The sequence below is a fragment of the Conger conger genome, chromosome 1 (assembly GCF_963514075.1).
Source record: "Conger conger chromosome 1, fConCon1.1, whole genome shotgun sequence".
NCBI classification, from domain to species: Eukaryota; Metazoa; Chordata; class Actinopteri; order Anguilliformes; family Congridae; genus Conger; species Conger conger.
Genome location: NC_083760.1, coordinates 18,893,471 through 18,907,880, shown reverse-complemented (window position 1 = coordinate 18,907,880; position 14,410 = coordinate 18,893,471). Strand labels below are relative to the sequence as shown.

The window sequence follows — 14,410 nt, the reverse complement described above, 5'->3', positions numbered from 1 at the left end:
AGGGGAACGCGGGAGAGGGAGCTGGGGCGGGCCCATCTGCTCGGTGTGAGACAGGGCCTGCAGGCACCAGCCTTATGCTGGGCGGCCGGGGCGGTGAGGGGTCATTGGAGTTCACCGGGCCGGACCACCTGGATGCTCTGACCTTGCGTGGGGAGATGTGCTCAGTGCTGGCTCAGCAGTGGCCGCAACCTTGACTGGTTACTGCATGTCTCAATGTGTTCTGTGGAGGTGGGGGGCAGGAGAGTAAGGAAGTAGCAAACGTACATACATGCACCGTGTGTAAGCATGGGTGCATGTATGTACGTGCACACACACACACAGGTATGCATGTGCACACACACACATACACATGCACGCGCACACATATACCTGCTCGCACATGCTCAATCCAAGCAAGGAACTACCTTGTGTGGCTAATGAGTGATTGTTGTTTCTGCTCTTCTTTTCAGACCACATCTTGCTTTGGAGTACAGCGGCAAGGTATGTTGTGTATCTACATAATGTAAGGTGTGGCTATGCGTGGATTAACTGCTTTACCTCACTGCAAGTGTACTGTGCACAGGACACATCCTTCTACATTATGCTACAGCACACAGGACACATCCTTCTACATAATGCTACAGCACACAGGACACATCCTTCTGCATAATGCTACAACACACAGGACACATCCTTCTACATAATGCCACTGTTCATATGGTATACAGTACAGATAAGCTTGACAGGATAATACTATACTTTCATTAAGTGTCATACTATAACCATAGCCCCCGGCACTGTTGGGCTTTCTAACATAAATGAGATTATTATTGTCCCGTGAATGACATCTCTGTTTCAATGACACTCCGACACAAACCATTAAGTTACGACATAAATTCTCGTGATTGAATCCGACTCTAATGAAACGCTCCCCTCCCATCTTTGACTTTTCCTTGCCTTTCAGGCCACTAAAATCAGACAGAAAGCCTTTGGCAATGACCACCCCATTACAGCCAGGAGCCTGGAGCTGCTGGCATCTGTGTATGCTGAGATAGGCAAAACCGAGTACACAGGTAAACACACTAAAACGTCTCTCTCATTTACTGCACAAGCGCAAGCAAATCCTGTTTTATCCACATTATATGGGAGATTAATACTACACAACCTAAGAGTGATAGAACATAGTATATCCATTATGGTGTCATAGAATATGTCAAGAAATATGTACTATGCTGAAACCAACCAGCTAATGAAGGATTAGCGAGTACACAGGTAAACCCTGTCTCTCTCATTTGCTGTACAAACACATTACGCTGAGCGCAGGGAAATCCTGTTTTATCCACATTATATGGGAGATTAACACTACAGAACCTAGGAGTGGTAGGATAAAGGATAGACATTGTGGGGGTATAAAGTATATCAAGAAATATATACTATGCTGAAACCAACCAGCTAATGAAGTATTAGGTTAAAAGGCTACAGGTCATCAATATTTATTCGGAGATGTGAATATATGCTTTTTAAATCTGTCATATGATTATGAACAGCGGCTTCATTGAATTTAAATTTTCAGAATGGACTTTCAGTTCATTAAGTGCCTAATTCAGAATTCTTCAAATACCACTAAAACTATCATTACATATACCAATATCATATTAGATCCCGCAGGCAAGGGAAGATTATCTTATGTTTAATGAGGTTTTTAATCAATTTAGCTGATTATCTTAATAAGCTATTAGTCAAACAAGCTGGAAAAGCCAAATGGAATCAGCTCATGTTATGAACACAGCTGCATGCTCCATCACTCTACAGTCACAGGAAATCACTGGGAATCAAACCATGTTGAGTTTTGCTTAACATGGTGGTACAAAACTGTATGTATGTATTAATATATATATGAATGTTTTGAGACATACTGGGCACAATATCAGTCGTGGTAGATTCGCCCAGATTCAGTGTAACCAAACTGTATTTCATCATCCCCACTTGACACCAAATAGTAGGCAAATCAAACTTGCTCTAGGTCTCAATGGCTGCTTAAAGTATCTCATAGGTATTTGTATTAGCCTGTAGCGTAGCGGTTTGGATACATGACTGGGACCTGCTGGATTGGTGGTTCAATCCCCAGTGCAGCCACGACAAACAGGGACGAACAAGAACACGACAAACGCACGCACGCACACCCACACACACCTGGCCTCTTTTTACTGTCACAAATGAATCTATGTGCCTGGCTTTAAATAGACATCAGACCTTGTGATGCATCATTTTTATTTATATAACATTGTTCATTGTATTGTTCTCATATTTAAAAGATGCTTCTCAAAGTGGGCTGACCTGGATCCAGTCACAAACAAATGTGGAAATGCAGTTTTTCACATGAAATTAAGGATAAATGTTATTTGAATCCAGGTTTCTGGTACTACACACAATTTATCATATGAACATAGAAGAATAGTTACAGTAGAGAACAACGTCTTACACTGTGCATTATTTGGATTGTACTGTAGGCACACAGACTAAATTGCAATTATTTTACAGGTTCAAAAATTGCAGTGTGCATTGTCAGCCAAGCGTATTTCATTATGAAGTAACAGATTTTGGGACAACCCAGGTCCAGCTCGGGTCAGGCCACTCAGCTGTGTGGCTCTAGTAAAACAGTAAATTCAGAGCTGGATAAACGGCTGGGAGATCAGCCTCTGCAGCTGGTAGAAATGCCAGCTGAGTGAAATGATAAATAAATAAACACGCGCTTCTGTCTTATCGCCTGACAGTTTGAGGCCAGTGTTTTACTGGCTCTGTCCAATACCGCTTTGCTGACATTCCAAAAAAAATTTTTTTTCATTGTCCTGCAGTAAAATACAAGGAGATTTTATCTGGAAGTGTCTGGGCTAATGGACGTCCTTGATGCTTTGAGTCACAGTTATAGGCGGCGGTGTGCAGTCTTTGAGGGATGTGGAAGATGTGCAGGACTTATCGCTAACCAGCTAAGACAGGGGGGTGCGGGAGTCCGGTGTTTTTGAGACTGATGTCAGGGCTAGTGCTCCTTGTTATTGCAACCTTTGCTTAGCACACGGAAAGTGTGCCATCAGTGACCCCAACAGAGTGGAACAAGGGTACATTTCCAGTGACCTCAGTCTATATTACATTACATGTTATTTGGCTGACGTTTTTATCCAAAGCCACTTACAGTTGATAAGACTGTGGGGTTAAGGGCCTTGCTCAAGGGCTATCGTGGCTACACTGAGGCTTGAACCATCAACCTTACAGGTCCCAGTCCTGTACCTTAGCCACTACACGACAGGCTATATAAAGTAGCATGGCATTGTTCTTGCGCTGTAAGTTGGTGTTTCACCCTTGTAGCACCCCGCTGAGTTGTAAAACAGTGTTATACATTTCTACCACCGTCCTTCTGTAAAGCAGATTTGAAACCGCGCTGGGGCGATGGGTTTAAGTAGTACCTTGGCTTGTGTTTGGACTCCACAGATTCTCTGGGTCAGTGTGTTTCGGCGCTGTCTAAGAGGTTTTCTGCGACGGATACATTCAGAGACGCGCTCAATGGCACCCCGCCAACCCACCGGGAGAGACGCTCCGAGGTCCGGCACCACCACAGGAAGGACCCGCATCCTCATCAGGAAGTCTCAAAGCAGGTGCCACCATTTTGTTTAATTTATTCTTGTCTGTTGTGTTACAGTCAATGTAAATCACTGACTGCAATACTTTAGCATTGCATTATCCCATAAGACACTGTAGACTGAGAGGCATCTGCAGACACAGAGTACAGTGGGATCTTATGCATTGATCATACTGTAACCTGTGACCTTTTTAAGAACCCCAAATGTAAAAATAGGACTTTTTTTTTTCAGCCAAATAACCCCACTTTGCTAAAATGCCACAAAACAGGCATTTTAATAAATGCTGTATATCACATAGAATATAGAGCATTGTACTGTACTGTATATCTCATAGAATATAGAGCATTGTGTTGTACTGTATATCACATAGAATGTCTTGTCTGTCTTTTCCTGAATAAAGGGGAGCCAGGCTGTGATTTAATTGAATTGATTTTTTGTTCTATTATAGCCTCATGTTATATCTCATTCACTGGATCTCTGTTCTCATGGAGATATTGGTAAATTATTTGAATCAGTCTTGAAAGCAGGAAAATCTCCATGCAGGGCCAAAGCACAAGACCAGTGTTCATAAATTATAGAATGCTGAAAAATAATGTCGAATTTATATTCTCAGGGTATGATGCACTCTCATTAAAGTTCCTGTTACCCTTGCCCATGTTGTAAATATAACTCCAGATACATGTTTCCATCTCACTTGAATGAACACTATTCTGTGCTATTCCACAGAACTGGTATAAATACAATTGTCCGTGCACACTGTAGTGTTGTGCGGTAACACTGGGCTGTTCCACGTGCCCTCTCTGTCCAGGTCAGCAGTTGTAAAATCCCCACCTCCATCTTGAAGAGGCCCAATTGCAGTAGCATGGACTCAGAGCTGACTCACCGGCGGAAACCAGAACGACGGGTTCGCTTCAGGGAGCCCGAACTCACTGTACACGGTAAGAACCGGTGAGAAAAAGCACCACAGAAAGAGGTCCTTACTGTCTGTTGTTTATACAGATCATACACTGCTACGTTTACCCTGCCAGAGTTTATTATCACTGAACATGTTACTATCCATTGTGGTAGTCTCATAGAATAGCAATGTCTCCCCTCTCTGATTTCAGCATTGTCTGTATTACCTATAGGGTAGCGTGCTGAAGGTTGAGTGCTGCCCTCTGCTGGTTTCTATCCTGTACTGAACGCACAGCATGTGTTGAATAGTATTATATTCAGTGGCAATAACAATAAAACTGTTATTGTTATAACTAATGTAATTCAGAAATGAACATATGAAAGACAACATTTCAATTGTCTAACAATGGCCCAACAAAGCTCTTTTATGTTGATTTATTGTTTTGTTTCAAATAATTCATTTTTACCAGATTTCCCATTTTGGGCATAATATTAGTGGTTTGCAGGGCGCCCAGTAGACTCCAGGAGATAATAGCGATCCCCTCAGTGACTTTTTAATTCCTTCAGCTATTATACTAAACCTCTCAAGAGTGGTTTTACAATTTCTCATAAAATGTTGACATTGTTAAAGGTAAGCAATTAAAGGGAAAAAATAATGAGTCCAATAAAACATTTTTTCCAGTGGACCACAAAACGCAATACTCTTTGGACTGTAGTCACTGAGGATTTCTGAATTTTAAAAAGGGAAGCAACACTAGGCCTACACGATTTGCATTTAGAATTAGCCATAAAAGCAATGGCTAATATTAAAGCAGTAATTTGTAGTCGCACTAGCCTGTACCCGCCAGTGTCTGTAGGGCCTGAAACTGTTGTCATGGCGACAGATAGGTACTTACCTGCCATTCATCTGTCCGATTCACAGACATTCCAAACTATGACTGTTTAGTAGGTAAGTAGGACTAATGGGGTCGACCATGGTTCACTAACCGCGTGCAGTGGTGATGTCTCACTCACACTGACTGACAGTAATCATGAAAACGAGTGGAAAAAAGACTCCACTGTAATGCAGGGATAGCCATCAGTTACTGCCTTAGACCGCTATTGTGTTGAGCTGAAGGCCATCATGGAAAATGCCTGGAAATTTAGGCTTTTGGATTATTAGTCTCATAGCTCTCCTAATAAGTGCTGTGTTTCTGTTGGCAGCGAGTCATTCTCAGGAGTGACATTGTATTTTGTCATCTTCTGTTTAGCTGAGTGGTGTGTGCTCTAACGGTGTGTTATTATTTCTCAGTAGTGTGTAGTGGTTTAGATTATTCCCAGATGAACTCACCTACACTGAATGAATTAAAAGCTTAGTGTCATTTATTTTACACCAGCGCCAAAACATTTCATGCTCTATTTTTCACACAAAGCCTGCATGGCTCTCCCGAGAGTAAGTGTGTATCTTCAAAGATGCCACTGTTCATTACACTTGTTTGAACTTGTTCTGGTCACTGCAAAGCCTTTTATCAGCAAACCAAATTCTTTCACAATAGTTTCCACAGTGTCATAGTTATCATGTTGCAGTGCAGTTTTAGGAACTGCCACAAGGTTATTTTAGGAATGCAGCACAACCTGCTACAGTATATTCTCGGAATGTTGTGATAACTAGAATGCATAACAGAAAAAAAGAAAACTTGAAAGCAAGTGGAATGCAAAATGGGAAGCAGAGACCAGTACCCTGCTGACAAAAAAACAGTTTTGAAACAGCTGGTAGCTGGTTGACCAGTTAGACCAGCTCAAGCTAGGTTTTGAAACAGCTGGTTGCTGGTATTTCAAGCTGGTCATAGCTGTATTTTACACCAGGATAGTCACGGTATGACACGACACGTTATCACACTCGCCTTGCAGCATACGACACGTCCGCCAGCCGCCCCCACCTGGTTCTCTTCACCTGCCTGTTCCTGCTGCTCTCCGTCCTGGGGGTGGTGCTGTACTGCATGGACCGCCCGCGGCCGCAGCGCATGTGCGAGGAGCTGGAGGCCATGTTGGCCGTCTACCTGCTGCAGATGAAGCAGGCAGTGTGGGGCTGCTGGGTATGGCTCACCATGCAGTGACAGAGACCGGCCAGAGGTGGGGCCCTAGAGCACTCCTTCCACAGCTTTGCCCAAGTCTTCATAGGGTCGTTCCCTCCTACACGAGCATCGCATCCTCTTGGTACGGTGCTACAACACACGTCCTAGACTGTAACACTGCGCTTACTTATGCTGATATATAAAACACTGTATATTCTGAGTTATGTAGCACTCACAGCTGTGTAAATAATTAGGTCATTGGAATGCCTTGTTTATGTTGTTGTTCAGTCTTTAGCACATTTGTAATGTTGCCACTTAATGATTTTTCTCACCAAAATTTCCAGTTGGACATTTTTGGGTACCATCAATGTGGGTGAATGCGTCCATGGCATCCAGAATGTTTCATTAAAATTAAATGTTACATTCACATTTTAATATTTAAAACAAATGGGACTTCACTAGTTCATTATACAGATATCGTAATGAAAGGAAAATCACAAAATTCATTGTTGATGCACATGCTCCAAAAAATTTATGACAAGAAAACAATTAAGCAGAGTTGATTAATTGAGACAAGCACAAATATTACCACTTTTGCAAAAGATAAGTTAAATAAGACACAACAACTTTACAACATATTTAGTTCCTCATCATCTGCATTTTCAAGCCAGGTCTTGTTTATTTTTATTATTTACTACATGTGATATACATATATTTTTCTGGTAAATAATAAAATATTTATGAACTTTATGCAGAACATTAATTCTACCCACGTGGATGGTACATTTGATTTGTAGTTCACCATTGAACAAAGCGTATCTATTAGCACAGAATTACATATTCAATGTATATGGTAAATTAATCATATGAGGGAAACCTGTTTTCCTTAAGAGTGTACAGTTTATGACTTCTACACTTTATAGATATAGTTACAAAAATGCCACAAGGAATGACCTTTTCCGTTACAGAGGAAAGCCTGTGTACTGTACCTTTTCTGTATATCTGAATATGGTGAAGCAAGAAATATTCCCTTGTTTGATTTTAAGTACATTTTGTATAGATTTTGCTATCTGTTATTTTTTCTATTTTTTAATTGCTCTTTGGTATTCAGATTTTAATCTTAATGTCGAATGCTATTCAAACTAGCATTTTGGAATTAACAAATTCTTATGGAATTCTAACGCATAATGTTTGGTGAAATAGTTTGTGTAAGGTGTAACACGCTGTACTCTGATACTCAGTGATCTGTTACTGCAATACACTGTATAATGGTAAGCACAGAAAATAACTACTGAACTAACTTCATTAGTTTAGATATTTAACCCATACATTACCTTTTGAAAAATATGTGTACTCTTAAATTTATGTTTTACATTTCAAGATTAATTCAGGCATTTTAACCCATTTGACAGGACAAGAAGGAAAATAAAGACAAATACAGTAATGATAAATGTATGCTATGCATTATTTTAATTTGAAAGCGATAAAACACAAAACACTTTCCAATAATTTGCATTCTTTACATGACAGGTTTCAGGGAACACAATAAAGCAAGACAGTGCAAATGTTACACTTGAATTTCAAAGCAATATGATGTAAAGGTTTCCAGAAGAATACTGTCGGTATTAACACTGAATGTTTCATATTCTGTCATTCCTACTGAACTGTCACCCCTCTCAAGCAATAAAAAAATATCCCCAGAAAGTTGACATGGTCTGTCATTGCTGAACTTTGATTTGTACCTGTGTTTCACCACAGGTAACATGTATGCAACCACATTTAAAAGTGCTTTTTATAAGGTCTTGCTTGTTTCTACCTTTATTTTTTTATTTAAATTATTTTGAATAAAACCGTCTTTGTGAACCAGAGTGTCTCCCACATCTTGCCCTGCAGCACACAGTCAGCGAAAAGACTGCTGTCGATTCAAAAGCCTAAGCAGGAATGTGAAGTTGGGCGAAAGTATGATCAAATATAGGATATAATTATTTATCACAGAACTAAACAGTATGTTCAAGCAAGGCCTGTATTATAGAGACACGCTTCTATGCCATAAAACACATTAAGGTCTAGACTAATGGTATAGACTTATAAAGCATTTGACTTAAAGTTTTGGGGTGTAGGCAACTGCTGGTGTAAACCATGTATTTCCAGGGGTTGGGAGGTAATGTAGAATTTGCAAATTAAAAAATAAATCTCTTACGGTCACTGAGAAAAGAGCTTATGAGAGATTTACACAGCTATAAATTGTACACAACAATGGTGGGAAGGTTAGTGGTCAGGCAATAAGAAAAGGTTCATAAATAGCTGAGCCATTACCACATCTGTCAATGTATAACGTCTGAGCTTTTTACAAAATACAGTGCTTGCTAGCTGTGTACATGGGACACTGAGAAAGCACACACTACATCTTGCTGCAGCATGCAAAGTACTGAGGTCACTAAGCCACCAGTTCAGCCACACGAAATGCGCACATCAAGAGAAGGCGGTTATTTACAAACTTCCCCCATAATCCTCACCTGGTCCCTGTAGCTACACTGTAATACTAATTATTTGACCCATGTGTGCTGTACGCATATGTGCACGCACACACACACACACACACACACACACACACACACACACACACACAAAAACACACACACACAAATCTTTTTGTAAAACACAGGTTTTGATGAAACTTTATACTGTGAGTCTATTCAGGAGTGTTCTGTTAAAAATGATAATTTATCCAAGGTTTGTCAATTAACACAGATGAAACATCAAAGAGGGCCTACAGTAAGAACTGTAAATATGAGAAATATAAAAGGCAGTTATCCTGCCTAGAAGTGTAACAATGCAAATATCCTGCAATTTGCAGGTTCATTATTTATGATGAAAATTAAGTTATAGTTCTTGTGGAAGAAAAGGATTGAATTATTTGAAAACTCATCTAGAGTGCCCATTTCTAGTTTGATATGTTTCAGTGACAGCTATTGTAAACTATAGTCGTCTTGTTTATTGGTTTGCTTTGTTAAATATTCAAAAGCAGATTGCTCATTTGCAATTCTGGCATTTCTGTTGCATATTATAATGCTGGAACTGGCAGTTATCATGAAGTAAATATATCAAGTTATTCCAATTCCATTGGGGATCTACGGGATGACAAGAGAGAAATAATGATTCAGTCATTCTTGTCGCTTTAGAATCAGTTCAGAGAGGAATTATTAGCTTTGTATTGCAAAGCTGGGCACGGGAAGAAATGTTCAATGCAACGTTACTTTCCTATTAAATGGCTTCTTGTTGCTCATTTATGCTTGATGTGTGCCTTAAGGGGGATGACAGACTATGTTAGGAATACATAAATACTTTCACAAAGCCGAACACAAAAGAAACCTTTGTTGGATTAGCCGGTTCTTAGCCCTGTATTTTAACTGACTGTATCTGTAGAAATCAGGATCAGAACTGTGGCACAACTGGGAGTAAAACATTGCCCCTCTGCCAATAAAGGGATCACATTAGGGATACATGATAATACTGGAGACGCATTGGGTTTGGCCAATAATAGCTTCAACATATTTAGTGTGACACATTTCTTTCCGATGCTCCAAATTAAATTAATGTCACGCTAAAAATTTAGCCTAATCATAGCCTTCTGGACATGTTATTCATTAAGCTTTTTTAATTCATCTTTTTGATGAATTAAAAAGATGAATTACACTAACAAGCAAAGCTATCCAAAGACTCAGTTGCTCTCAAGAGTTGTGTTCTCTGTTAATAATAAGGTAAGCATGTTATTATATTTTGTAACATTTTTCCTTCATAAGCTGATGTCTGTTCTAAGCTTGGAATGTGGAAATGGTTGCAGTTTGTGCTGTAATGTAAACCAGGGAGATATGGGCACCTCCCACTACAGGCCATACAAATATTGAGAACTTATACCGGCTGCAGAATTTCTATAACTCACATCCTTAGACAAAATGTCTGACAAGATGTCATAGAATGGTGTATTTGACTGTATTCTGAAATGGCTTCTCGACATTCCTCTGCTATGCCTGTGGGGGAAGTTTGTAGCACACACTTCCGGTGGAGGTTATATCATGCCGCTCTTCTCTTCCGCGTCCGACCCCCGGCGGGACGAGCGACTGAGCAGCAGCTCCTTCTCGTGGATCAGGCTGTCTAACAGGTCATCCTGCCGGTAGTTGTGGTACACTTTCAGGAAGGCCAGCATGGTGATGCCCAGCCAGGTCAGCCAGGCAGCCCACAGGCCAAACTACGAGAGGGAGATGCCTGTCATTTAACACAGTTCTAACAAACAAGCTTTGCGTTGCTTTTTGTAAATATACAAATGTCTTTTTGTACATAGAGTACGGCCTATATATATTGACAGTGTGAAATAATACACTTTTCCGAAGACTAGGTGCTGCCCTAAAAAGTTGCCTTCAGCACAAATGCAACACTCACTTTATTAAATGGAAATGTGTTGGCAAATGTGTGTAGTAAAATATATACTGTTAACTGTTGTTATGTAGCTGTTTAAGCTACAGTATGTTTATTCTAAAATAAACATAGCCACAGTAAAAGTTCTGCCTATACTGCCAAACACTGAATAACACTGGTATAGTAGATGAAGATTACAGTAGTAACCTCACTGCTCCAAACATATGACTCTTGACCATACTAAACCAACAAAACCAAACTATACATTCTTTCAAAAAGTCTTAAGATGATTTTTCTGTACTCAAATTAGCACACAGGGTTTCTTTGTGACAAGTAATGCCCCTCACTAACATGGGAACAAAAATGTTTACTTGACTGTAAACAAAGCCTCTTTGTTTCAGGCTCTCTAAGGTGGCTTCCCCTGCATCCACTTTCCATAGGAAATGAATAATTAAATAGTGATTAATAATTAAATACTGTAAATCCCCAAATGCACACAAAGCTTGACAATACAAAAGTGTCTAATCAGAGCTACTAGAAAAGCAATAATTAGAGGTTAGCATGCTTTGGCAGGGAAGGGAATGGCTTCAGTAGTTAATTTCTGTTTAGGGACCTACAATTTGAAGAGAAAAGTAAAACACTTTTCACAATGTTTTAATCACTTAATGCAAATTAAATGCAGTGCAATGGCAATTGTACAATTAATTTAGCCAATTTTTATTCCGTGGCGTTGGTCCTTACCTGTGCAATAGCAAACTGGTCGTAGAAAGAAGAATTGTCAAAGCCAAGCTCCAAATCAGTGTCCTGCAATTCCTCACAACTGGAAACATAGAGACCACAAAAAGTGTTTAACAAACACTACTATACAGTGTCTCATAAAAATAATGGTTATTGTTTATGTGCTCCCATTGACAACGCTGTAATAGATTTATTGCAAACACCACAAAACAGTTTGTGTTCACTGTATAATACAATCAATATCAAGTAGGGTATCTCACTATGCTAACCAACACATATTCAAGCACCAGAGATCATATGCTAGCATAAGGAGCAGCATGTAGGCTAGTGGCTAAGGTCCATGACAGGGACCTGGGAGGTTGGCAGTTCAATCCCCGGTGTGGCCACGATAAGATCCGCACAGCTGTTGGGCCCTCAAGCAATTCCTTTTGCACAAACTGCCACCTGGTTATCTGACATGATTCCCACTAATTTTTGCATTGCACTTTGAGAGTTAATACTGAGTGTATACTGTAGTGTACTTCTGGAAAATGTCATCATGCATTAACTAAGGACTGGGTCAAGACCTGGTCAAGCATTCCCACAGTAATCCAGAGTGTTTGTGTGGTATGGTGGTAAATGGACCAAAGGTTTCAGGTTCAAATCCCAATAGTTAGTGCTGTTTTATAGAGGATATAGAAAACAAGAGTGAGGTAGGCTGTCCTGTATATTGCTATCTTCAAAGTAAACTATTTGCTTATTAATACAGCTCTCACAGAAATTGTTGAAAATACTATACAGTGTTATTATACATTGGATAATGAAAACCAAACAAGTTCATGGCCATGAATATATAATTAAAATAGCAGTCTTTGCTTAGGAAGGGTTCAACAATCAATATTTGGTGGAGTAACCCAGATTCTTCTTTGTAAAATACGGGGTGGTCTCTTAATTTTTTTTTATAGCTGTACACATAGTGGTAATTGAAAACAAGTTATATTACTACAATATTACTAGTTATATTCTGGCCTTTACTAATACTTTTGACCCACCCTGTGTAACTCCAGCACAACTCCACAGCTAGTATGTAGCAGTTGGAAGGCAGGCCTACCTGCTTGGCATGGCCCCATCCTCTGTGATGGCATCACACCATAGGTTGAAGCCCACAGTGACAATGGTGCTGGCCACAAAGATGGCGAACACCACAAAGGAGCTGAGTATCAGATTGAGGAAGGCGTTGAATATGGAGCTGCAATCATGGGAAGGGAATGAAAATGGGAATGAGTCAGCCGTACAGTTTCTCATTAAAGCACAGTGTATCATTTTAGCCGCTCTCTCTGCGAATGTAGCATCATGGAGGCCAGCTGCGATTTGATGAACCATCTAACAACTTAACTGAGCAGGGAAGAAGCGCTTCAGGGGCCTTACAGAAGCAGCCGTGTACGAGTTGTCCTTTCAATAATGGACTTAGAATTGAATGTTCTTGCATGTGTGGGTGGATTTTATTCCACAAGCTGCAATTCTAAGAGTCACACAATCACAGCAATTGTCTGTCAAATCTAAGTTGTTCCACGAGTGAGAAGTTATAAGGTGCAAACACACACACACACACACACACACACACACACAGTCGTTGTAAATGTGCATCTTCAATATTCAGTCAAATAATCGATTTAGAATAATGCAGGTGCCTTAGAACACGCTAGTCCAAACCACCACACAATTTACCATTTATAATAAAAATGATGATGTAGAGTTATTTCATGCTTGTCCGATCTAAACAATCCAGTCATGTTTTTGATTGACCAATAAAAGATGCAATTCCCTGGTCATGTATTTCATGGGATGAACCATATATTGGTACATAAGGCGATATCGCTTTCCCGCATCAGCACCGCCCATCTGATGTTATAAACGCCCCAGGGCGGATGTGGCATCTGGATACCTTTGCAATGTAGCAACACAGTCACATATAAATTATTATTTTTTAGCTAGAGAAATTTACACGCCTGTTTTCCGACGTTTACAACCAATCTGTTTGCTGTAGACAGTTTGAAACCATTTAAGAAAAATACATACCTACTGCTTGGTAAATGTCTCTCTATAGCATAGCTATAGATGACACACATGCCTAGTAAATGAGCTAAGGTGGGATACAGATATGCTTAAACTGTAGTGTTGCTATGGCTGCTGTGGGGGGAAAATGGGGTCTATAATTTAACGGTATAAATAAGCTACCGTATATTCATAATTATGTAGCTTTTAAGATTTAGAACACCCAGCTATCGATTCCGCTGCAATTACAGTAAAACGAACACAAATAGCCACATATGAAATCGAAATGTTGGACACTGTGGTAAAAATTTGACTCACTCGTCGTGGCCTTTGCAAAGAAAGAAGAGTAATCTCCACGCCTGGACTGCTGAAAGAACGAGGGAGACTATCCCGACAAAAGTGATGAAACTGCAGGAGGACTCTGGTCCCCACTCCTCAACGATGAAGCGCTGCTTGGCTACAGTGATGTTCTCGTTCTGCCACATGCCCCGCGTGAAAAGCAGACATTTCCCCTGAAAATCATCGCCGTTTTCTGAGAGAGGTACTACAGCAATGAAGCCGAACACAAACGCCAAGAAATATAGGATGCACTGAGCAAAAATGAAATTGTCGAGAGCCATTTTTCTTCTTTCAGCACCCACTGTACTACCCTGGGCAGCG

At 40.2% G+C, this 14,410-nt stretch overlaps 2 protein-coding genes across 2 annotated transcripts in view; one reads left to right on the top strand and one right to left on the bottom strand.

Annotated features, from left to right (window-relative positions):
* Window positions 1–8,278, top strand: part of c1h14orf180 (chromosome 1 C14orf180 homolog) — a 22,317-nt gene extending 14,039 nt beyond the window's left edge. Inside the window, exons 5-9 of the mRNA XM_061216644.1 lie at window positions 450–480; window positions 944–1,052; window positions 3,466–3,629; window positions 4,423–4,552; window positions 6,399–8,278. Of these exons, the coding sequence (XP_061072628.1) occupies window positions 450–480; window positions 944–1,052; window positions 3,466–3,629; window positions 4,423–4,552; window positions 6,399–6,604 (640 nt within the window). The 3' untranslated portion in view covers window positions 6,605–8,278. The remainder of the gene's footprint in view (window positions 1–449; window positions 481–943; window positions 1,053–3,465; window positions 3,630–4,422; window positions 4,553–6,398) is intronic.
* On the bottom strand, window positions 8,010–14,410 carry LOC133107634 (transmembrane protein 179-like). Its single transcript, XM_061216657.1, has 4 exons — window positions 14,069–14,410; window positions 12,807–12,944; window positions 11,720–11,798; window positions 8,010–10,811 (listed from the first exon to the last, which is right to left on the bottom strand). The coding sequence occupies exons 1-4, from the start codon at window positions 14,368–14,370 to the stop codon at window positions 10,632–10,634; spliced, it is 699 nt and encodes a 232-aa protein (XP_061072641.1). The 5' UTR covers window positions 14,371–14,410; the 3' UTR covers window positions 8,010–10,631.

Excerpts from the sequence above, each read along its gene's own strand:
- LOC133107634 (XM_061216657.1), bottom strand. The coding sequence starts at position 14,370 with ATGGCTCTCGACAATTTCATTTTTGCTCAGTGCATCCTATATTTCTTG. Across the intron at positions 12,945-14,068 it reads CTTTGCAAAGGCCACGACGA|CTCCATATTCAACGCCTTCC; the intron begins GTGAGTCAAATT and ends CCATGATTGCAG. Across the intron at positions 10,812-11,719 it reads ACCAGTTTGCTATTGCACAG|TTTGGCCTGTGGGCTGCCTG; the intron begins GTAAGGACCAAC and ends TCCCTCTCGTAG.